Below are 25,632 nucleotides of genomic sequence, written 5' to 3'. Positions count from 1 at the left end.
AAGTTTTTCTTAATTCCATCTGTGAATGTAGAAATAGTGCGTGTACTGTGAGTCTTGGCCGACTTCCCTCCTTATTGTTTTTAAACCGTTGTTATTACTAATTACCAGCAGTGACGGATTTGCGAAGGTTAGCGTGAGGTGGGGGTCTTTCGGACTCAAGCCTGTTCCCCAAAATTACGGAATGTGTAAAACAAACGAAATAGTTGTGCTTCTACTCGTAAACTTTAAGCTCCCCTCAAATAAAAATTAGGATTATTTTATAAAACCTAAACATTAGTAAGAAAAAGCCTTCCCAAAATACTTTTCTAAATCCGCCACTGATTCTTAGTATAAAATGAACTTCAAGGCAGTATCCGAAACATTATTGCTGAATATATAAAAGAAACATTAGTTACTCATAAACTTCAAGCTTCTCCCAAATAAAAATTAGGGATTTTTAGAAAACCAAATAATCAGATAAACCCCTCCCGAAGTATTTATCTAAATCTGCTACTGATTATTTGTATAAAATGGATTCAAGGTTATATCCGGAAAATTACTGCTAAATCATTACACAGCTACAGTATAACAGAAATGTCGAAGTACGCCTTGACGGATATATTGAAAAACGCACACTCTGACGGATAAACGTAAGTTTCACTTTTGCGCTAGAGCTAAAGTATTAAGCTCTTAGAAATGAAACATGGATGGCAAACTGAAATGACCCAGAGAAGAAAAAATGTCGATAACTCAAAAGACAAAATAAAGTTAAATAGCCTCTAAAATTATCCTCAAATACTACATTCTTTATGTTTGCTTTAATTCATAAAACATGTGCTCCATCCATCTTAATGGTGAATTCCAGAGCGAAATATGGCATTTAGGTCATGGAAATCTTATCTAACTATAGAGTATACCATAACAAATCTATTTAGATAGAAAAAATCATGAAAATGAAAAAAGCCAAAATTTCCAAAATTCTCGTTTTTCCCCAAAAAAAGAGCTTTTAATGTAAAAAAAAAAAAAAAAAAACTATAGATTCAAAAAAGCCGGCTTTTTTGCATCTCTATTAATAACCAGAGGGTATTAGACTTGACACGGGCGGAAAAGAACCAGTAGTATAGAGGATTCGGAACACAAAAGCAGGTGCAATATACATTTATAATACCTTCAGAGCAGTGGTTCCCAATCTTATTTATTTGGTGGCTCCTTTGTAACAGGGTTGGCTTCTTTAAACCAGCTTTTTTTTTTTTAATGGTTTAACCCCTCCCCCCCCCCCAAAAAAAAAAAGAACGAAAATGCTTTAAATCGTGAACTTTATAGTGACGTTTCCACATATCAAACCATCTGCATTAGTTTTATCTCTACCATTTATTCTGTTTGGAACTTGTTATATACAATAACAGACAAATTCTGACCAAAGCATATATAATGTAATAAATAACAGCGTTATAGTTTCGGCAAAATATATTTGCCTTCAGAGACATTATAAATTATATATCAGACACATCAGATAATGTGTCTGATGAATGCAAAGTTATTTTGCCGAAACTGTAACGCTATTATTTTTCTTTCACTCTATAGTTTTATCTCCTTTCCACCTTTTAATCAAGGTGCCCCATGTTCAATTCTCGGTCGAACCACAATCCTTGTTTCAAGTGTAAACCACGTAGCGGTTCGGATGTCACTTTAAGCGAAAGTCTTCTCCTTGATAACCTCGGTATTACGTAAGGATGTTAAGTCTAAATATACCAACCAAAACGAAACCGAATTGTATATTTCTGCTTGCCTGAATGCATGTTGTTTTATAAAGAACCTAAAGTTGCTTAAAGCTATTGATAAAAATTGGCAAAATTTATCGACTACCTACGTAGCTTCCAATATTAGCTTGGATTGGACTTTCAGTTGTAATATTATTGAATGATAAATCTGGAATTTAATACCTTAGTTTAAGGGTACTGATTATGATATGTTGATCGTAAACTTTTACATGCAACGCAGTGACGGAGTTTTCCCGGTGACTAAGGCAGGATTTCCCTGATTTCCAAATAAGCGAATATACTATGGCGTTGGAGTGAAGTGGGTGGAACTTCCATTCTGCCGTTCCAAGTCCAAATGGAGGACAATTTCTCTTGGATATAAGCCGAGAAGCGGTTTGGATTCCGCTTTAAGCTTATGTGATCCCTTCCAGCATAACCCCGTTGTTGCATAACACGAAGGCGAAACAAACTTATTTCTGTCCATATGTAATAGAAATACATGGAGTAAATTATTTAAACCAAAAAACGGGGTTTTTTGGTTCTTCAAAAAAAAAAAAAAAGTTTTTGCCAACTCTGCTTTGTAAAATCTCCATACCATCTCAAGCTCCCTGTGGTTATATGGTTAGCCAACATGCTTTTGGGACGGGAGACCGCGCTTCGATTCTCGGTAGGAGCTCATGTGTTTCGGACCATCAGTTAAGCCGTAGGTCCATCACGTCTCATATAGCCTCGCTGCTGAACGGAACAATAAACCACAATCCAACCAATTCACGCCCACCTTCTCCTACTCATGGTACGGACAAGATGTCACATATGTATCTGTGAAGTTTGCTGAAGCTAAATTTGTACACTGTCATTACAAGTGGTGCAAGAGTATATCTCTGAGTAGCTTGGTCATCTTGATCACTCATCACACCCCTCAATTTGGGAACAACCATTTCAAGGAGCAACCGTTGAACGATAGAGATTTATGTATAATTCCCTTTACATTATACAGTGTATTGTGTTAATATTTGATATGCATTTTTGGATTAAGTGCTGTATCGCCGGACCAATTTTAGAAAATATATCGCTTCAACCGGAGAATATATATTTTGGTTTATAAGGAAGAGTGAGTCAGGTAAGGGGAATAGTTGGAGTTAAGAAAGTGGCGGTTGTTTTTTATGTTGTATGCGGCACTGTATGTGGAGGCGGAAGGGACTATTTGGCGGAGAGGTAAACTTGTTATGACTTAATCTCGTGAAAGGTTGTGCGGAAATGACGCATATACTTATACAAGATTGTACACGATTTTCTAGTCTAAATTGAAAAAGTTTACACGCCTGTGTTTTGAAGGTCTAATTTAACCTAACTTCGCACATTTTGGTACCTTATTTGGATGGTATTTAGTATCTCACCAAATACATAACTACATAAATGTTTTATGACATATAGGCCTCCTATGTTTTACGCTATCCTCGTCTGTCCATGCCCATCGTCGCTGACGCGCCTGTTCCCCACGGACGCACCCCTTTGTTGCTGCTCAGACCCCTGCTGCGCCCATGCCCTGACTCGGTTAGATAGCATTCGCGCTTACTGGTGGCCACGTAGTACAAGTTGTTTAGTGTCTTTTACACAATAGTCCTGATCACGTACGCAGTGTCGAGTCTATAAACCACAAAACCCCGTAGTGCGGGGGGCGTACCCTAAGGGGCACAAGGACTTTCAAAGCCCCCCCCCCCCCTTGCACCTTGCCTGTAAACACTAATTTTTAAAACACTTGAAAAACAATATTTGGACAATAGTTTAATTACTTGAACCAAGTAATGAGCTACCAAGACTGACAACGACGCACGAGATGTCTCTTGCTTTCGAGGGGTTTAAAAATAAGATTATCTGCATATTGTGCTTCTTGCAAGAGTTGCAACATTGCTGAAGTATGTGGGAGCCATTTGTTTAGTAACGCTCTGGTCAGTTAACTCTGTTGTTGTCCATTGTATCAGAAGCAGAGCAATTGGCGAAAGTTATGGATTCCTTCTCGATTTTGTTTTTCTGACTGTGATGCTGTCAAAAATATTTTCATAACTGAACATCGCATCGCAACTTTGCCAAACTAAACAAATTGATCTTAAGAATGCTGTAAGCTCATTTGAAGAGGGCCGAGAGGAATCGAACAAAATGAGAGAACTCCAAACAAATAAAACAAGAGGCCACAGCTGTTGCTGCGAAGTGGATAATCAATTGAGTGTTAGTAGGAAAAAGGGAACCCAAAGTGAAAGAAAGAAAGAAAAAAACACTTCGATGAACTGGTAGATCATCCGTTTTCGAATACAAAGGTTTGCTTCGGGGTTAATGTTTACAACAGACTTCTAGATATCGCGCACAATAAAATAGAGAACCACTTTACATCGTTACAGACAATTTTTTGATGAATTTTAAATCATATTCCGAAAGTACGTGTGAACCTTTCCGACGAAGAAATTTTAGTTAAGGCTGAAAAACCACAAAAGAAGTACCAGCAAGACATTGGTTCGTCGGTGCCATTGGAATTAACCTCCCTTCGCACAGAACTTACAAACCATATTTCAAAGATTCTTGAGCTGGTGTTATTACTATACGTCGAGTTATTATTGCCCCAAGTTATCCTGAAGTTTTGACTACTCTTGCTTTCTTCCTGACTTTACCCGTGACTGTGGCTTCCGCTGAAAGGTCATTCTCAGTCTTAAAGACGATCAAGAGCTATTTAAGGTGTTCAATGACACAGGAGAGAATGACCGACTTGGGAATGTTGGCAATCAACTATGAGATAATCAACTTTTCAATCATTGAAAATAAAACTCATACGGGAGTTCGCGGAGATGAAGTCGAGGAGGAAGGATTTCTTGTAAAACGGAAGTATTTGAATCTCTATTTTATAGCAAATAGAACATTAGCAATATTTCGTTGAAATGTACTATTGAAAAAGTATTGAATATAGAGGGGACCCTTTAAATTTTCTTGCGGGGGGGGGGGATTTCTAGATTCAGTACTGTACGTACGTACCCAGAAGTCCTAAAATGATTATGCATAGAGGAATGCTAGTCTACACCCAAATCTGAAAAGGTTCTAGAACACGTCCTCCATATAGGTTAGCAGCTAAGTTGGTCCCTTTTTATACCGGCTTAATATTTAATTCGCACAGTATTGCTGAGCGAGCGTTAGCGAGTGAAGGCAGGTTAGAGCCCCGCAGGACACGTTTTCTGTCTTTATTATAGTTAAATGGGAAAGGGGACATGTGTTCTAGAACCCTGACCCCCAATCGATGACTCCGGAGCCGGCACTTGAGTCAGTCATTACAAAGTGATTTGGGGAAGAACCTCAATAACGTGCAGTTTTACTATACGAATCCATAGTATAAGTAGGAGTAGGAACGGGTTAGAAGCCCCGCAGGGGTTCGTTGGGTTCCTTCGCGATATAAAATGGGCAAATTACAATCTCTGGATTCGTATAGTAAAACTGTACCCTAATTTTGTACATTTCTTCTCTAATTTAATGATTCGGAACTTTTTTGTTTCGTCTGGTCCGGTGATAAACACTAATCGACTAATGCCATATTTTTTGTACGGTTTACTCTAAGACCTCAGTAAAAATTAACTTTGTACATAGGCTAGTTTCTATCCTTCCGAAGTGTTTGAATTTAGAACAAAAATATACAATTTTGTCGTTACATATTATCTTCGAACAATTGTAATTATAACATTGTATGGAAATATTAGGTCTTTCACAACATTTTCACTCTATATATTCACATACAAAGTAAATCTATCATGCCATATTCAAATTCAAAAAATTTAAATGTCCTTACGTACCCTGCTGGTGCGTCGTTTTCCATCACTTTTAATATTTAACACTATCTACTTATTTTTTGTAAACACAGCTCATAAAAATTGCACATTCACTTTTGAAGTTGTATCAGATATAAACAACATTTGAATTACAAAATATAAATAACTTTTTGTTCAGTTTGTTTGTATAAAATAAATGTTTTTCTCACATCTTGAACTTTTCGTTTAATTTTCAATTCTTCATAGGACGCGCCTCTGCTGTCCGTTATCAAAGCAACAGCTGTCACTATTGCCAGGTCATTTATCAACGAGAATCGTATTTTCTGAACTAACGTACAAATGGAACGAAGGGTCAGAGTATGTATGATACAGCTCTTCTACAGATTAGATATGGCAACATAAACTCCCCCCTCTCAAAAAAAAAAAAAAATCGTATTTAAAAATTCGTAACTGCTATGCCAAGTATTACTAATTTTGCGTTCCATTGTGGAGTGTCCGATGATCATTGAGACAAATTATCAGATATTTCCCAGTAACAATTAGTTGAAAAGGTGTTGGTCTTTCAACAGCATTGGTGTATGCAGGACCGGATTAAGGGGGGCTTAGGGGGCTATATCCCCGGCCCTCAAGGTGGAGAGGGGCCATCACTCTGATGAAAATCTCAACTGGCAGTCTAAAAGGAATCATACAAGATACAATCACCATTATAAAATAAAATATGACCAAAAATATGAAACATATTCCCTTAACTTTTCTACTGTACTTTCACAGAAACGTATAATCAGATGTCACATATTTTTTTTCTAGTCCCGGGCCTCGCAATGGGTTAACCCAGCCCTGGGTGTATGGCATGTCTGTATGGAGAAAGAGTCTCAATTTCTTGTGCAACTTGTCGTTGTAAGGAGAAATTTGAAAGAGAAAATAATACATCGTTTCACGCGTATGTTACACATATCCTAGATATCGGAAATTCACTTATCTGGGAAAATATTTTAATGTGTAAAATCAAAACTACTGCCGTGGCCCATTTACTAATTCCTCGGACCACGGGCGTCAATCTCACGTGTCCCCCTTAATATTTGTAAAAAAAAGGTTTTCGTCTCCCCCAGTATTTCAAGTTTCTCAACTCAACTATGACCCAAAAGAAGTTCAAACATACAGCACTTTGGTACGTTCACAAAACAATATTAGACGAAGTGGATATTAAAAAAAGTAGCACAAAAGTTTGTTTCCAATTGTGCAAAAAGGCAGAAAGTTTTTGGCCCTACGAAAATGAAGGTGGACTAAACTGTAAAGTAATGAGACCAGATTATTGATTCATTATTATGTCTAGTGTGTTAGTATGGTAGCTAGAAGTCAAACCCATCTGTCAGTAACACTGGTAACATTTGACAGCAGCAGTGTTACCAGCGAGGTTCATATTATTGTAATAACATGGATTTTGTGAATAGCTCAATAATACACGTGTGCAATATTTGTAAGACTTCATCAACGTACTTTTTCTTTCAAATTCAATATATGGGCATCCAGATTGTTCGGTAGTATTGAGCAATGCTGAAAAAATTTACGGGTATGGCTTATGTGATTCAATATAATCGATTTGCAAAAGGATTTTTTTTTTTTTCGATTCTGACAACATTCTTAATGTTTATTATTAAATCATGTATGGCAAGAAACATGTTTGTGTCTGAAAATTTTCTCAATATATAGGGCTTCCTATTGCAAAAAGCGTTCCTTCTCATTCCATTTAGTTTTTTAGTTATACGGTCTTAAATATCGGATTCGATGACTTTTGGGACACCCTGTAATATTGATTTGAACGCCTCTCGTTTATGTTCGTGTCACTCCTTTCATATTTACACATTTCAATTTATTTAAATTATTTCAAAATTTACTTTTATTTGGACTTAGACGACTCGTCATTAAAAGATATAAACTATCATTATTAAAAAGCATCAGGTCATAAATACCAAGGATCTTATAACATCCTTGATAAATACGAACGAAGATTGTTGTCATATCGATAATAATAGCTTTCCTGATTATAAAATTACAAGTACTAACATCTCCAACCGCAATAAAATAAAGGCACACAAGATTTGACGTGGTCTAACTTGGGCAAAATATTAAGATCGTCAAAATCCTCTACGTACATTTTAAGGCGTGTCCCTCGAGATGTTCCAGCTGCAGTGGCCAGGGCGGATTAAGGTTTTTGAGGCCCTGGAGCCAGGGGCGGATCCAGGGGTGCGATCGCCCCCTCAGAAGAGGAAACTTTCTTATATAGGCCTATATAACCAATCCCACAGTTTGAAGCTCTTAAAAGTAGCAGTATTACAACCCCCCCCCAAAAAAAAAGTCCGTCCAGGATCCGCTACTGCCTGGAGCCGACTATTTCAAGGGAGCTACGAATAATTCCAGCGCATAAATTTTCTTTGCTGCGTTCCACAGCTTCATAGGCTTATCGAAACACCGAAAACTATGCTGTAATTTTTTAATGTGCCCCAAGTTTACAATAGTAATTAGTTTAATTACATTCACTATTAACAGTTAAATGCTCATATATTACAGTGTAACACACAAATGCCAAATACAAGCCAAATGGTCAACAGTCCCTGTAAAAATACTAATAGAGTGAAAGGAGAAAAATTATATACATATAGGTAAAGCTGTACAAGGCTACATTGTTAGAAAAGTTTTCTTCCTACATTTTTACTCTGCAAAAGGTTCTATTATGTCATTAGACGATAGCTCTCTGACGAGCAGTGGCGGCGTAAGGGCGGGGCGAGCGGTGCCCCCGCCCCGGGCCCCACTTTGTGGGGGCCCCCGGTCGGTAGGTAAAAAGTAATTACTAAAGAATCTTGTTAGCATGAGCCGTACAAGGATCGTCAAGGTTTATAATCCACACCTTCCCTAAAAGCAAACGCAATTAATTATCAATCGATATTATACCAAATAAGGGATGAAATAAATATCCGTCTAAAAAATAAAATAAAATAATCAGTGTCGGATTTCCGTATAAGTTAAACAAGCTATAGCTTAGTGCCTCACTCTCTTGGGGACCCGCAAAGAGATTTAAAGAAAAAAAACTGAATATAGATTAAAAATAAATAAAACGAAAGTTTCATTATCTTGGGGGGCCGAAAGAAATTTAAAGGAAAAATGCATATGGATTAAAATATGAATAAAATAAAAGTTTCACTTTGTTCAATAATCTCAGAGAAATTTAAAGGAAAAATATGAGTGCAGATTAAAATATAATACAAGGAAAATCGAAGTATATAGTGTTGTTTACATTTTAAAATCATGATTCAAGTAATGGGGTCTCGTCTGCTAGCCTGCTTCCTAAAATATCACTGTTTATTTATTTATTTATTTATTTATTCATTTATTTATCAGTTCAAGGGATCAACGTATCTAATGGTTCATTAAGGTACTAGAATCCTGGTGCTAAGTAGAAGCTCTTTTGTGCAGACGCTATAGTTCGCTGATTCCTTGTTTCCCTTCTCTTTTTTTCTTTTGTCTTTTACAAATCGAATCTTCAGAGAGCAAAACCCTTTTCCTTAGCTGGTTTTCCCTATTTGATCTTGCTTTTCGGCGTATAAATTTACACTTCAGCCCACCAATTTAGGAAATGTTCAATAAGAAAACAAGTATTCAAATATTCAAAGGAAAAAAATAATTTATGTGAATTATATGTTATATTGATTCCGTCTATATTTAGATGGAAATAAGACGGAACTACTTTTTACGGGGCGTAATTTGTGTGGTGTGTCCCATAGTTTCTCGATAAGCTGGTCAACTATTGGGTAACTCTTTCATATGGATAGCTGATCAGAATCGTGTCGCATGACCATTCTTGTGATTGTATACATGCAATATAGTAAACAGGGCCGGATTTCCCAATAGGCCCTGTAGGCCCGGGCCTATGGACGCAAGCTCCCAGGGGGCGCACGGCCGAGAGAAAAAAAATAAAAAATATCTAGAAATAAAAATAAATAACCATAACTTAACATATTTTTTGAATTGATTTTAAAAAATCAGGCTAATAAAGCATTCTGATTTTGAAGTTCATTGGAACAAATAATTGTTGGTAAAGTTAAACTACCGTATTTTTCAACATTATGCATCAACTTCGTTACAACATTGATCTCAAAAATGTCATTTTTTATACTAGTACAATTTACTATTTGTACATACAAAATATCTAGTTTTACTTTAAAACACAATTTTTGTGTCACGTTATCAAAATACTTCATGTAAGCTGTGTTTCTGAGATTAAAACTATTTTATAATGTATTACAGAGTTTTTTTATTATTTATTTATTTGCCCAAATGGCTAAATTGAACAAAACCAAAGTTATTCACTAATCTTTTGTTAATACATTAACGGTATTTTGTTAAGCACAGAACCAAGTAAATTCCTCAAAAAACTTGCAATGATAAAATTGCATCATGGAGTGGTGTTTAAGCAATTAACATATAGGCCTGATATAATTTTTTAATAAAGGTTTTTAGGAAAGTAACTTTAACCAGACTAGGGGGCGGAAAAAATTATTGGGCCTAGGGGCGCCAAAATGCTAAATCCGACCCTGATAGTAAACTCAACAAACAAACAAACAAACAAACAAACAAAACTGAATATCAGTGCTTTGTAATAACCTGACCATTAAACAGAGCCTAAACGGTATTTTGTAAGGAGTAGTCCATGTCAATGTCTTGATTTCGCCTTACAGACAGTACTGGTACTAAGTATAGTGAAATCTGTTTGTTTGTTTATTGTTTCAATTGTGATTATCATTCTGAACAAGCTTGGGAGCGTGTAAGGACCCATGAATTTGAACCCACAACCGCACGTTCCAAACACGAGCTCTCTGACCAGTAGACCAGTCAGGGGTCTAGTAAAATCTGTGGGGTTACAAGCAACAGCCGAGAAGAAGCAAAGGAGAACCTCTGACTGCACAGGCCAAAGTGAAGCGCTCTATCTATGAGATTCTAGATGAGATGAGACAACAAATGTATGATCAGTTTACTCAGATGCATGACCTGAACGGCAGATTTGGATTCCTGTGTTCTATTGCCAACTTTGTGTAGCAACCAGGTGATGAAAGTGAGGAAAGGCTAAAAGCATGTTGTTCTGATTTAGCTTTGTTCTACCCGAATGACCTGGACGGCGTAGAATTATTTCAGGATTGTAAGGATATAATCCGTTCACTAAGGTGTGCTCAGAAAGCTAAAGAACAACTTGACATTTCCTCACAAGGCATACTGAAATATGTATATTCAATGGGGCTTGAAGCTTACTAAAGTTTGGCAACCGCTTTTCAGATTTTGGCAACAATGCCCGTACCTGTCGCACCATGTGAAAGGTCTTGCAGCAAAATAACGCTGAGAAAATCATACTTGCGCTCCACAATGAGTCAAGAAAGACTCACGAATCTGGACATTCTTTCTATCAAAAACGAAATAGCATCTACTTTGGATATAGTTGAGACTTTCGCACCTACCAAAGCGAGGAAGGTAGCATTTCTGAATGTTGCTGGAATACAGGCTAATAAGGTAGCGGAACTATAGTCGAAAGTAGTTTCATGTTTCAACTTAAGACAATAAAAATACAAAAGTACCAAAAGAATAATTTAAAAACGTCAAGATCTGTCAATTGACTGGTGATGGGTGGTAATGGAAAGTAGGATTGTAAAACCCGTAGTAAAGTTATGTGCTCATATATTTAATCTACGATATTTCCCCAATTATTCAATATATTCAGGATTTTTTTGTTATAATATATTCTAATATTAAGTGTGTTAGTAAGTGGTAATGTAAACAGTCATGCATGACAGGAATAATTAAAAAATACATATATAATCATAAAACATGTGAAATCTGGAAACAATAGTAAAAAAAAGCAGGAAAGAAACGTTCTAGTACTTAACTATTCATTTATATTTCGGCAAAAACAGTGGGACTAAATAGATAGTATATTATCACTGGAAAGAATCCTAGTAAAAATAAATAAATAAATAAATAAATAAATAAATAAATAAATAAATAAAATGAAGAATAAAAATAAATAAAAATAAATAAATAAATAAAGACACGCAGGAGAGAAATCTATTGTAGCCATTATTTACTGATAGTTTGGCAAAAAAAAAAAGTTTAACTATCGTGTATGATAACTGGAGAGAAACCGAATGTTAAAGTGAATAAGACTAATTGTAGGAAAAAAAAATCTTGTCAAATAAATGTAGCATAAACTCAGACAGGTGAGAAACAATGAATAAACTTAACCATATGAGAAATTGCACAGGAGAAACACCAAAGGTGAGAACCGAACAAGAAAGTTCTACAGAACATAGAGCTTACATTTAGAAATCGCATCGGTTGTATTATTATTTACAGTTTTTTTTTCAATATCAGCTCATTGTTACATTTTGTACGTAAATGTATCTCTAAATGTACTATTAGGAGCATTATTTCCACTATTCCATCTAATTACAGGTCACGTTTAAACTAGGATAGTATAGGTGTAGGATAAATTCTGGATTCGTTATTACGTTTTGATTTGTTCTTAAGATTATGTTATTTCTGTCATGGGTTGGTTTCCCTAATCCCTAATTTGTTTTCCATCATGTCCTTTGTTTAAAAATGAATAAAAAAAAGAAACAAATATGCAATGATAGCCCTGGTGCGGTTTTATTTTTAAATACCAGCCTGAAGGCGGTTCTGAGCATTAAAAAATATAGACAGGGATGCTGAATGTCACCCCCATTTATTTAATATATCCCAGATTAAGATGGTTTAATCACACACACCAACGGGAAAGAGGGGAGGAGTAAACAGGAACAATAATTATGCAAATGAATGTCAAAAATAGCAGCGTATAAATCATGATTGTTCAAGAAGGGGCCCCGATCTACTTCACTGGCCCCGGGCCCCAGTTTGCCTTACGCCGCCACTGCTGACGAGACATGATTCAATAGATAACAGGGCTCCCTTACAAAATAAGTATCGTGAAGACGCTGGTGGAAGAAGATTTAACACTAGCGACACCGCGAGTGTAGCGAGCGGGAAAAAAATAGCATGGATCTGAAGCCTATAATAAAATAAGTTGATTACTAGGTTTTAGTATTAAAGAGAGGGATTTTTGGAGGCACCCTAAGCCTGGGGGTCCCGGAGCCTGGGCTCCATTGGCTCCACCCTTAATCCGTTCCTGGCAGTGGTTGATGCACTTGTCGATCTGTTACATCAAGTAACTATTTCAAATGACGAGAAAAATGTATCAACTTGTTTCTATTTCCATTAGTTGCACTAATTGCTTCCAAAATATCAGAAAATGTAAAAAATGTTACCTCCTGGGTAAAACAAAGAGTTCGTCTTTGATGTGATGTAGGTATTGACGCCTTAACCTGACATCCAACGAAGAACAAGAAATCTCTTCCGAAACAGAATGTTTCTAACCTTAAGATTGTAGAAAACAAACTTGCAGATGGTGACATCCGTAGAGCAGTCCGTCTACTAATGTCAGATGATACTGTTGCAGTCCCCGACATTTCTGTGTTTGAGACGCTATTGGAGAAGCATCCAGCCCACCCTGGTGAATTTACTTTACCGGATCTCTTTGATAACCCAAACAGCTGTCAAGGAGTTTCGGTTAATGAAGTTAAGTTAGCTATTAATTACTTTCCATCTGGTAGCACGGGAAGTCTCGATGGTCTTCGCCCTTCGATTCTCAAAGATCTCCTATCCTGTCCAGTACTTGAATCGAAGGAAAAGTTCGTAAAATCATTATGCGATCTGTTCAATTTAATTATTTCACCGCGGTGGCTCAGTGGTCGAGCGTTCACCTCTGGTGCATGGGGTCACGGGTTCAAACCCTGCTCTTGCCAAGTGAACTTTGTGGTGGACAAACACCGTGTGCGTGGGTTTTCTCGGGGTTCTCCCGTTTCCTCCCACTTTCTTCATTCCACCATTTCATTCATTTCTCATAATCACCGTCTCCTTTAGCCTAACCGGCATAACCGTGGGACGTAAAACTCAAAGATTTCATTTCATTTTTTTAATTATTTCATGAAAGGTTCCCTTTAAAGTTCGGCTATTGTTTTTTGGAGCCAAACTTACTGCTCTTAAAAAGAAATGTGGTGGAATTAGACCTATCGCCGTTGGGAATGTCTGCGCAGAATATCAGCAAAAATTATATGCTTCAGAACACGGGAGCATTTTAAGAACTTTTTGTCTACCTATCAACTTGGTGTTTCTATTCCCAACGGAGCCGAAGCAGCTATACATGCAACTCGATATATTTCCTCCAATCACAATGCTCTTAAGGCTATCTTAAAGCTGGATTTTCGCAACGCCCCTAATGAGCTTCGTCGAGACTCCATTCTGACTACAGTGTTGAATGAATGTCCTTCAATCTATCCATCTCTAATAGCATGTTGGTTTGCAAAAAGTCTTTCGCTATATTTGATTTTAACTTGCTAGACTTTCCGTGCACTGTACACCTGCTGCAGGCTTTTTGAAAGAGTTGCCAGCAAATGTCGTAATTTGTTTTTCACTTGCTAGATTTTACTTGCCTCGGAGGCTTGTTGTAACTTTGTAGCAAGTGTGTCAGTTTTAGTTTCTACCAACAGGTGGCACAAAAGTATAATCTTAGAAATCTCCCTGCCAGGCTGCCATTTGTAGTAGGTGCAAAGTGTGTGAATCATTAAAACAAGTGATAATTAAGATAATTACGTAAGTATCCAGTATGTAGAGATAATTTATATTTTAAACGTGTATAGTTTGACAAAGTTGTTGAGAAAAATATACTGTGTGTATGTTCGTATACAGTAAAGTGCTTGCTACAGGCTTGCTATGCTAACTTCTACATACTTGCAGTAGATTTGCTATGCAAGTATATACTTGCAGAAGACTTACTACAAACTTGCTGTAGACTTGCTGAGGACTTGTAGTGCAAGTTGTATCCTTGCAGAGACTTGCTTTCAAACTTGCTGCCAACTTGTTGTGCACTTGCAGTACAAGTGATATGCTTGCAGACTTGCGTCAAACCTACACTAACTTGCTGCCGACTTGCTGTACACTTACAGTGCAAGTAGAAACTTGCAGTAGGCTTTCTGTGCAAGTAAACCCCATGCAGAAACTTGCTTTGCAAACTTACCATACACTTGCACTGCAGGTGTGCAGCAAGTTCGAAGAGCGTCAACTAGGAAGTTTGCATTAAACTTGCATCAAACTTGCAGACTTGCATCATAAGTCTGCTGCAAGTTTTCCAGACTTGAATTGCAAATCTGCTGCAGGTTTGTTGCAAGTCGTTTTTGCTATCTGGGATATTTTTACCAATGTTACGCTCCAACCAGCGATCTATCTTTAGGTCAAGACAGTATTTCATCCCAGAGAAGAGTACAACAAGGCGATTCCCTGGGCCCAGCACTTTTTGACATAACCATTCATTCCTTAGTGAAATCAATAAATATTGAATTAAACATCGGGTATTTGGATGATGGGACTATAGCTGATGAACCTGAAGTAGTTCTTTCAACTCTAGCACAAATAAATGGCAAGGCATCTGCACTTGGACTACATCTTAATTTTTCAAAGTGTGAAGTTGGATATCTTGGGTCAGATGAAACCAAGTTCGACCTATTATTTAAAAATACTGATGAAGTTGCCCCAGGAATACGTCTCAACTAACCAGGATGCTTGTCTTCTAGGCACCGTCCTCACAAAGGAAGCATTTACAAATGTCCTATTAAACAAAATATCGAAGTTAGAATATGTTTTGTCTCGTCTCGCAGCGATTTCTGTCCATGCATCTTTCTTTCTTATACGTGCCTCTTTGTCAATCCCTCGTTTAAACTACTTCTTACGATTCTTTCCATCTTGGCATGAAACCACACGACTGGAGAAATATGAATTTATCCTTAAATGGGTCTGGAGTAAATTTTAAACTGCTCCTTAAGCCACGAATCTTGGATTCAAGCATCCTTACCTGTGAGATTAGATGGTCTTGATATTCGACGATCCGTGGATATGGCGATTCCTTCCTTTTTAGCGTCCTACCACGGATCTCTTCGTTTAGTCGAGGCTCTCCTTTCGCAAGGTTACCACCTAGACTCAGATGGCACAGTTCAAGAAGGCTCTACCAAATGGAAAAATTTAACAGATACAGATCTTCCAGAAATTAACAAAAGAGGTTCTTAGGCATCTTGGTACACACCAATTGCAGCGCATTTTCATAAACTTTTCTTACAGTCAGTTATTGCTCCAGAGGATAAAGCCAGGATTCTTGCTGCCTCATCCCTACATGCTGAGGCATAGTTGAATGCAATACCCTCCCCACCATTAGGTCTTCATATGACTAATGAAACATTTCGAATCGCTGTCGCCTTAAGATTAGGTTCAGCTATTTGTGAGCCACATCGCTGTTCAGCTTGCGGGGATCAAGTTAACCAAGGTGGTCTGCATGACCTTTCATGCATGAAGAGACGCTAGACACTCCTCTGTGAATGATATTATTTTACGAGCTCTTACCACAGCGGGAATTCCTTCCATGCGTGAACCTGCAGGCTGTTTTCGGTCAGATGGTAAACGACTGATGGCATGACATTAGTTCCTTGGATGAGAGGCAAATCACTAGTATGGGACTTTACGTGTTCAGGTACATTTGCCCATTCAACTGTACCAGCTGTTTCTAGTCGTAGAGAGGTAGAAAAGCAAAATAAATATAACAACCTCCTTGATATTTATTTTTGCTCCAATTGCGATCGAGATTAATGGTGCTTAGGGATCTACAAGCCTTGATTTTATTAGAAGAGTAGGCAGGTGTATTTCTATCGTTACTGGAGATGTTCGTTCAACATCTTTCCTAATTCAATGCATAGCTATTGCTATCTAACGTGGCAACGTGTCGTCGGTTCTTGGCACCTTACTACATGGAAGGAACTAGATGAGGTGTTTCTTCTCCAACACAAAAGACAACACTGAACATTTATAGAATTGGACGACATACTGTGCAAATAAGGGCAATATGGTAATTGGAAAGTACATGATTGTAACATAGTGAAGTACATATATTTGAGTCGGGGAGGCTCAAAAAGATTATATAAGGGACTTAAGACGGTTAATTTAATGGAAATTTACTGTTCTATTGTTTAATTGAAAAAAAATAATTATACAGGGGTTGGACAAAAGAATCTAAAACGTTTGCAAAAGTGTGAAAATCATACCTCGCATGGTGTGGGGCCTCCTTTTGCGTTCAAAACAGCTTGGATTCGACGTGGAATGGACGTATACAGCTCCTGAATCGTGGTGTGTGGAATTTTGTACCATTGTTCCTCCAAAACATGCTCCAGTTCCTTAAGGGGTGCTGGTGGAGGGTAATGAGACCGAACACGCCTTTCTAACTCAGGGCACAATGGCTGAATGATGTTCAGATCTGGTGATTGTGGGACCCAAGGGAGGTGTGATAGCTCCTGGTCATGCTCCTCAAACCATGATTTCACCGTTTTTGCAGCGAGACAGGGTGCCAAATCATCTTGGTAGATGCCATCACCATCAGGGAACAATATTTGGACCATGGGTAGAACCTGGTCCCCCAAAATGGCTTCATACGCCTTAGCATTCATCTTTTCATGCAGGGCTATGATGGGACTTGGAAAAAACTACGATATCGCTGCCCATACTGTAACAGAACCACCCCCATGCTTTACAGTTGGGAGCAGACAGTCTGTATCATAGGCCTGCGACGGTGTTCTCCATACGTAAACACGACCGGTTGTTGGAAACATGGTGAAGGTCGATTCATCGGACCCCATTACGTGTTTGCACTCCTCATGAGTCCACGCCTTGTGGTCCTTGCACCACTGGATACACCTCTTCGCATTTACTGCTGTGACCAGGGGTTTGGCGATAGCGGCCCTGCCATGAATTTTCATTTTATGAAGTCCCGTCGCACTGTTTTCGGTGAAACTGGGTTCTGTAGGCCGGAATTAAGTTCAGACGTAATTTTCATTGCACTGGTCTTCTTTTTAGCTGCTACAATCCGTTTTAATGCCCTGAGGTCCCTATCTGACAGGATTGTTTTTCGAGCGCTATTGTGCTTTGCAGACGTCGTTTGCCCATGAATTGTGTATGCCCTCGTGACATTGGATACAGTGCCTTTCGATACCCCTACAATGTTCGCCACTGTTGCCACTGAAGTTCCAACCAGACGGGCACCAACGATCATGCCTCTTTGGAAGTCTGTTAGGTCGCCCATTTTACCGCACCACTTTCACACCACGAGACTCACAGGTGAACTGGTTACTGCTGACGGAAGAGGAAGGTCCACATGACACAGTGAAAACAAAAAAATGATCAGCAACCGCAACACGTGTTGTACAGTTCAGGGCTAAACTTACGTGTCCTGTATGAAGTGTTTTAGATTTTTTGTTCACCCCTATATATACACCGATGGCTAAGAAATCGAACCCAAAGAGATGTGAAGATTATAGAACTATTAGTCTCATATCTCATGCAGCTAAAATTTTGCTCCGAATACTGAACAGAAGGTTATATGAAAGAACAAATAAAGAAGTTGAGGAGGAGCAGTTCGGGTTCAGAAGAGGCAAGGGCACAAGAGATGCAATTGGATTATTAAGGGCGATCGATGAAAGATTTATAGAAAAAGGGAAAGAGGTGTATGTTATATTTATTGATCTAGAAAAGGCTTTTGACCGCGTGAATTGGGAATTGTTGTTGGGAGTTCTAACGAAGATAGGGTTGGAATGGAAAGATAGAAGACTCATAAGAAACTTATACATGAACTAACAAGTAAGTGTTAGGATAGGGGAAGAACTGACGGAAGAGAGTGCAATTGGAAGGGGAGTTCGACAAGGATGCTGCCTTTCGCCAACACTATTTAATGTCTATCTAGAAGAGATAGTGAAAAAGAGTTTACATGATGATGATGGCATTTCGGTAGGAAGTAGAATGATTAGATGCATAGGATTTGCAGACGATATGGCGCTTGTTGCAGAATCTGAAAAGAAAATCAATAAAATGTTAGAAAAAATGGCAAAGGGCTTTGAAGAATATGGGATGAAAATAAATGTTAGAAAGACAAAAGCCATGGTTATTGGAACGAAGGGGTCTGTGTCAAATATAAAAGTAGGAAGGGAGAAAATAGAACAAGTGAATAGTTTTCGATATCTGGGTAGTATTCTTAGTAATAACATGAAGTGTGAACGTGAAATAAAAGCAAGGATAGGAATGGCGAAAGAAGCCTTTAGGAGGAAGAAAAGTCTGTTTTGTGGGACCTTGAATAAAGAGTTGAGAAAAAGACTCATAAAATTCTTCGTGTGGAGTGTTGTACTGTATGGGGCGGAAACGTGGACATTACGTAAAGGTGACGAAAATAGACTGGAAGCCTTCGAAATGTGGGTGTGGAGAAGAATGGAAAGAATTAGTTGGGTCGAGCGGAAAACGAATGAGAGAGTGTTAGAAATGGTCGGTGAGAAAAGAACTCTTTTAAATATTATTAGGAAGAGGAAGAGAAATTGGTTGGGACATTGCCTAAGAAGAGATTGTATCATGAGGGACGTCCTAGAGGGTATGGTGGCGGGAAAGAGAGGGAGGGGGCGAAGGAGACTAGAATTAATGGATGATATAAAAACAGAAAGATCATACGTGAAAACGAAGAGGTTAACGGAGGACCGTGGAGCATGGAAGCTTCTCAGCTGCGGCAAGTGACCTGCCAATAAAGGCAGAATATCTATGATGATGATATACACACACTGCAATAATTGTACAACAATTCTCAAATTCTTCATTGTTATTTGTAATATCGTAATAAAGATAGTGGAAAATAAAAAAAAAATATTATTATCTGTTTATTTTTGCTTTACGCCTCGAGATTAAGCAAGAGGCTAAGGGGAACGCTGATGATGAAACTGAAGAACTCTGACAAAATGCACGCACAGGGTGATAGATAGGAATTCCAACATTAGTTATGACCGTATGTGACAGCCGTTTTTTTTTTTTTAATAAAAATAAAATTCTGGATAATTGTGGTGGTTCTAGAAAAGCGCCACTCTACGAGGTGTATTAAAAAACTATCGAACATTATTTTTTCCCTTTCTTCAGTGTAGATGTAGAGGAGACTCTCATGCGCAGTCGTGATTTTTTTTCTCACCCGCAGAAAACGTCAGTCGCGGCAGTCGGCCAACGAGTGAAGACGTGTAGTGAGCGGTCGTTGGATTTTAGTTTTTTTGAGGGGCCTCGGTGGCTCAGTGGAAGAGCGTTCACCTCTGGTGCATGGGGTCCCGGGTTCAAACCCTGCTCGCCAAGTGAACGTTGTAGTGGACAAACACCGTGTACGTGGGTTTCCTCGGGGTTCTCCCGTTTCCTCCCACTTTCTTCATTCCACGATTTCATCCATCTTCACCGTCTCCTTTAGTCTAGCCGGCATAATCGTGGGACGTAAAACGCAAAAATTTCATTTCATTTTTTAGCTGTTTTTTTTTTCATAATAACAGAAAAACTTGAGCAGCGATACTGCATCAAATTTTGCCGAAAGCTTGGCGATACCCAAGAGGAAAGCATTCAATCGGATCGGTATACTCAATTTTGAACGAGAATTCAGACATGAGGAGAGTGTCCGGAAAATTTGATTCAGGCTTTCATCGCCAAACACAACATTCCTGTGTGTCGTCAGTCCCCCTACTCACCTGATATGGCTCCGTGTGACTTTTGGTTATTTCTCAAGCTGAAAATGCCACTAAAAAGGATCCGATTTAAGTCAAGACATCATGCGGAATGCGTCGACATGGTTGCTCACCATTCCAAAACCTGCGTTCCAGAAGTGTTTCCAACTATGAAGGGAGCGGTGGGAGAAGTGTGGGCATTACCAAGGAGACTACTTTGAAGGAGATTAGTGTTTGGGATTTCCAAATCAATAAATGTATTTTTGAGACCAAAGGTTCGATATTTTTTCAACACACCTCGTATACATATACAACATATACATGATACGAGTGTTCGAACTGTAATAGTGCAAACACTGCTTTAGAGACGCAACACAATGGAATAAAATAATATCCTTCGTCCTACATATCAATTACATACCTACCTTACCTCAGTGCGAATGGACTTCCTTCTGGTGCCACACGCAAGGGCAGTAGACAAGAACAGAGCATGCCTATCTAGACGCACACACGCGTATACGACGGTGTAAGCAAGGTTACTGTTGTCACGATAACGGAGTTGGATTTAAAAAATTGAATGTCCCAGAGGCCATAGAACACAAGTGTGTCATCAAAGTCTTCAAGCGGCTTGTGGGTAATCTGCATTGCCTTACAGAACTTTGGCAAGATGGGTACAAGCCTTCAAGGAGAGACGCCAGAATGTGGAAGACATGCAACGACTTGGTCGTCCCCGTGAAGATGTCAATGCTGTTACCGCGTTATTGAACACTGATCGACGCCATATTATTCGTTAAGTTACCCAAGAGACAAGATTACCGCACACGACTGTTCTGCACATTTTGAAGGAACGATTGCGCATGAGCAAGATTGCATCACGATAGGCTCTGCATGAATTGATGCAAATGCAAAAATGGCTACGACACGACGCTGCTCGTACCCACTTGGAATGCTACAAGAGGGAAAGAGAGGATTTAACGCCGTATCAATACACTGGATGAAACATGGGCCAAATCGTACCACCCACAATTCAAATGCCGATCAAACAAATAGCATCATTATCAATCACCACGAAAATCCACAGTTCGTCAGAACTCCAGCAATGGGACGGTGTAATCCTAATGCATACCGTCACATGAAACCGTCAGTGCATAGTACTTTTATCTTTCGTTTCTGGAACACAATTTGCGACCAGTCTTGACAAAGAAGTGCAGATATTTTTGCAGAATCCACGAATTATTTTGCTAGACAACGCTTCGGAGCATACAGCACAAGATGACTAATTTGTTCGATCAATGTGGGTGAGAAATGCTGTACGATCCATCCTATTCCACAGATTTGAGCCCTTCTCACTTCCTAAGATGAAAGAGCCTCTTCGTCGTATTGGTTTCGGAACTGTTCAAGAGATTCTTCAGGCAGTAGATCGGTCCATTACAGCTCTCAAAAGAATATGTGCTGCTATAGGTACGGTATCCTACGACGTCCACATCGCTGGCAACAGGTTATACACAATGCTATTGACTACATTGAAGGACTAGAAACCTTAGCAACATGTATCTTTTCTGTATCACTATTAAAGCTCCAACCCTCGTATATATATATATATATATATATATATATATATATATATATATATATATATATATATATATATATATATATATATATATATATATATATATATATATATATATATATATACGATGAGTGAGTGACTGACAAGTTTTACGCCTTGAGGAAATTATAAGAAGTTCAGATTTGGTAATACTTTTATTTTACCAAGTCGAGTCGAGACAAAATTTTCCTGAGAAAATTCGAGTCGAGGCACAGCTCTTCCAATACAAAAATATACGTTTTTCGAGTCGAGGTATCACTTTTACAGTACATTTTCGAGACGAGACAGCCTCAAATCTTGTCTCGTGCGCATCCCTGAAGCTCATTCTTCAGAATATTATCTGCTCGCTCCTGTGATATACCCAGTCAGCCTGTCTGCTATCTGTCGAGTTGACAATCGGCGATCTTCTATGATCATATCAAATACCAGGTCAATGTTTTTCGTGGTGGTAGCACTTGATGGTCTCCCAGATCTTGGCTTATCTTCAACACTCTGCCTACCATGTTTTAATTCCTGCACTCATCTTTTGATGGTGACATGAAGGGGCAGATTCACCTACGGTATTGACCATATCCTGATGGATCTCAGACGCCGACATTCTTTTTAATTGCAGGAACTTGATGACTGATTTGTACTCCCTTTTTTCCAACTTCTGCCATCTCATTCACTTCAAGAGCCTGTAAAAGGCAAAAGAAATTACTTAGAACCAAGAGCTTGATACACATTAATATCAAAGGTTGTACTATTCTAATACATATAATTATTCTACTCTAGATTCTCATTTTCTATGTTAGGCTCAAAACTTTTCAGTCACCCCTCGTATATATACAAACTCGTTGCAAGCTCTGGATTTCCTGATTCTGAAATCTCAATTTGTCCTATCTTCAGGCATTCTAGACTCACAAGACCCAGACGAATATGCACACGATCCAATCGTTTCATTTTGTTATGACATCAATAGTAAAAATACGGTGACAGAATCAATGAACATTCTAAATACGGTATTTCTTCTTGTAAGACAGTTGTAAGAATATTGGAATACGCTATCTTATACGAAGAAATAAGTGGCTGGAAGCATAGCGAAGGCCCTTAATGATCTGATAGCGTATTCCAATATGTATTCCTCACATCAAAATAAATAAATAAATAAATAAACGTTCATATGGACCTGTGGTCAGAAGTGCACAGTTTGATAGTTACAGGTTGAAGAAAACGTGAATGAAATGAGCTTTAAAGGTCCATAGTTTAACTACTACAGGACCCACCTAGTCGTGTCAAAACACCAATGAGGAACTATAAAGGTAACCAAGAAAGTTCTGTCGCTTTTTGTGGAGGTATGTGTTCCAATGGCTTTCACACCGTGAGTTGAATGCGAATGGAGATAAGTCGAAAGTCAATTGTTGGTGTGAGTATATATAACACCTGGTTGTGGCAGTTCTGTTACACCGTGAACTTGCGTAAGGACAGAGTGAACATGGACCTCCATAGAGCGCCATACCGGCGTGTATGCTGTACGAGTTCAAACTGGGGTCGACTCGGCTGCAGCGGGGCGAAATATATGCCGGGCCTTTGGTGAAGGTATCGGGACTCGCGGACAGTGCAGCGTAAGTGCAACACAAGTTGAAGGACGGAGACGTAACACTCGAAGACGCACCACGTGCCGGAAGACCAACACATGTACATAATAAAGATCTTCAGGAAACAATTGAGGCGAACAGTGGCCAGATATGTGAGGAACTGGGACTACAATTCAGTGTGAATGGAGAAACCATTCGGCAGCACCTCCATCGACTTGGGAAGCACTACAATTTAGATCAATGGGTCCCACATGATTTGACTCCGCGCCAGAAGGCAACGCGAACCTACACCTGTGTTTCTTTGCTGTCTCGTCTGAGGAAGGAGTTATTTCTGGACAGGGTGTTAAGACATGTGATGATAAGTGGGTCCTCTATGAAGCTCAACGGTGCCGTCTGCATTGGTAAACATCCTATGAACCGGTTCCAAGACAGCCGAAACCAGCACTTGACCAGAAGAAGCTCTTCCTGTGTGTTTCGTGGACTGCTCGCGGCATCGTGCATCCGGAACTGCTACAAGTTGGTCAGAACATCAATGCAGCTGTGTACTATCAGCAGTTGAGCCGTGTTCAAGAAAAACTCACGTGCCTAGGATGACCCGGGACACCATTCTACGCCTTGGATGGAAAACACTATTGCATCCGCCATACTCCCCGAACATTGCATCGTCCGATTATCACCTGTTCCATTCCACAGACAATCACGTTAGAGGTCGCCACTTCAAATGCCTAGTAGAGGTGTAAAATACACTTTGTACCTTCTTCGCTTCACGGCCCACCAAGTTCTACCGCGATGGAATCCATGGCCTTCCAGAACGTTGGCAGAAGGTTGTCGATGCTGATGGGGACTATTTTTGATCTTCCAAGTACGTCTTAGGTGACATATCGATGTTCGAAGGTGATGGGTTAAAAAGCGACAGAACTTTCTTGGTTACCTTTACATTGTAGTATGTAAACTATCCGAATATCCACCTTTCAGAATCTCCGATACTTGCACAATTATTTTTAGAGGGGCTGTTTGGGAGTACTTGATCACTCTCCACCTACCTCTCTAGAAATTGGTGTGCAAGCACCGAAGCATTCTTAAAACATGGATATTTGGATAGTTCATATATCAGTTTTTCAGCTGTCTAGGGGCACGAGTTTTTCGCACTAAGAATTTGAAAATTTCGCGTTTCGCTTTTCATATTTCGCGTTTTGTCGCATTTCACAAATAAAGTTTCTCATTTTGTAGCTCTTGTGGAAAAGATATTTCCTGACATTTTTACAATTGTTCCTTTTATTCATAGATCACTACAGAAATAAACCATTAATTACCTAAAAACAAAATACACTGAATATTTCACTTGACATTGTAAGTATCGTTTATAGAAAATTATATTTTTTCCATCAAATTGAAGGAAAATTAATAACTAAACTTACTATGAGTAGGAAAGTTTTGCTGTCTTCTGAAAACACATGAGCACAAGTTACATTTAAGCATTAGCATAAGCATGTCACATGTTTCAACATTTTTCTACTTCATTGTTGTACGTTTGTCACTTATCACAAGTTTATGTCATTGGTTAGCTAATTAAAACGGCATCTCTTCATCCAGCTGCGATGGTGATAGCTAACGCGCAACATGTTCTCTATAGCCGTCCGAATCACCCAATTGCACCATTCATGCCCCGTTCTACCGTCCCCTCAGCGGAAAACTGGCGTTTTTAAATTAATGAAAACGAATTTTTCAATAATTTCGTGTATTGTTAGAAATTTCGCGAAAAATTGCCAATTTCGCGTTTTGTCGCGCAACGGAAACCAATGAAAATACATACAGAATACCATAAAACGTGAAGAAACTGAATTAACGTGAAGGAACTTAAACTAATTCTGACTCATTTCATTTTATCGCGCATTGCGAAAAACTCGTGCCTCTAGTTATGTCTTGACCTGACTATGATAGTTCCCATAGTAGTGGAGCTATGAACTTTTAAAGTTCACTTGTTTCACATTTTTGGCACCCTATAGCTCCGAAACTATCCACTTTTGAACACAGGTCCATATTAACTTTTTTCTTATTATGATATGAGGAATCTTCCTAATCCTCATTTTTGTAACACCCTGTATATCTAATGACAATTTTGGAAAGTGGGCCATTTAATGCCTACAAAATACTATTAAATGTGAAGGCATAGTTTCAAGGCTTTTTATACAGTACAGAAATTTGAATTCCCAAGAAATATAA

The 25,632-nt window shown here is 38.7% G+C and overlaps 1 protein-coding gene across 1 annotated transcript in view; it reads right to left on the bottom strand.

The window, feature by feature from the left end:
* Positions 1–5,821, bottom strand: part of LOC145663854 (uncharacterized) — a gene marked incomplete in the record, with an annotated part of 87,617 nt that extends 81,796 nt beyond the window's left edge. Inside the window, 1 exon segment of the mRNA XM_081729980.1 lies at positions 5,567–5,821. Coding sequence (XP_081586106.1) covers positions 5,567–5,589 — 23 coding nt within the window.
* Positions 5,822–25,632: the final 19,811 nt, after the last annotated feature.

This window comes from Thermobia domestica, chromosome 11 (assembly GCF_964235325.1).
Source record: "Thermobia domestica chromosome 11, izTheDome1.hap1.1, whole genome shotgun sequence".
NCBI lineage: Eukaryota > Metazoa > Arthropoda > Insecta > Zygentoma > Lepismatidae > Thermobia > Thermobia domestica.
Note: the sequence above shows the minus strand (reverse complement) of the source record. Positions and strands in the feature narration are given on the sequence as shown.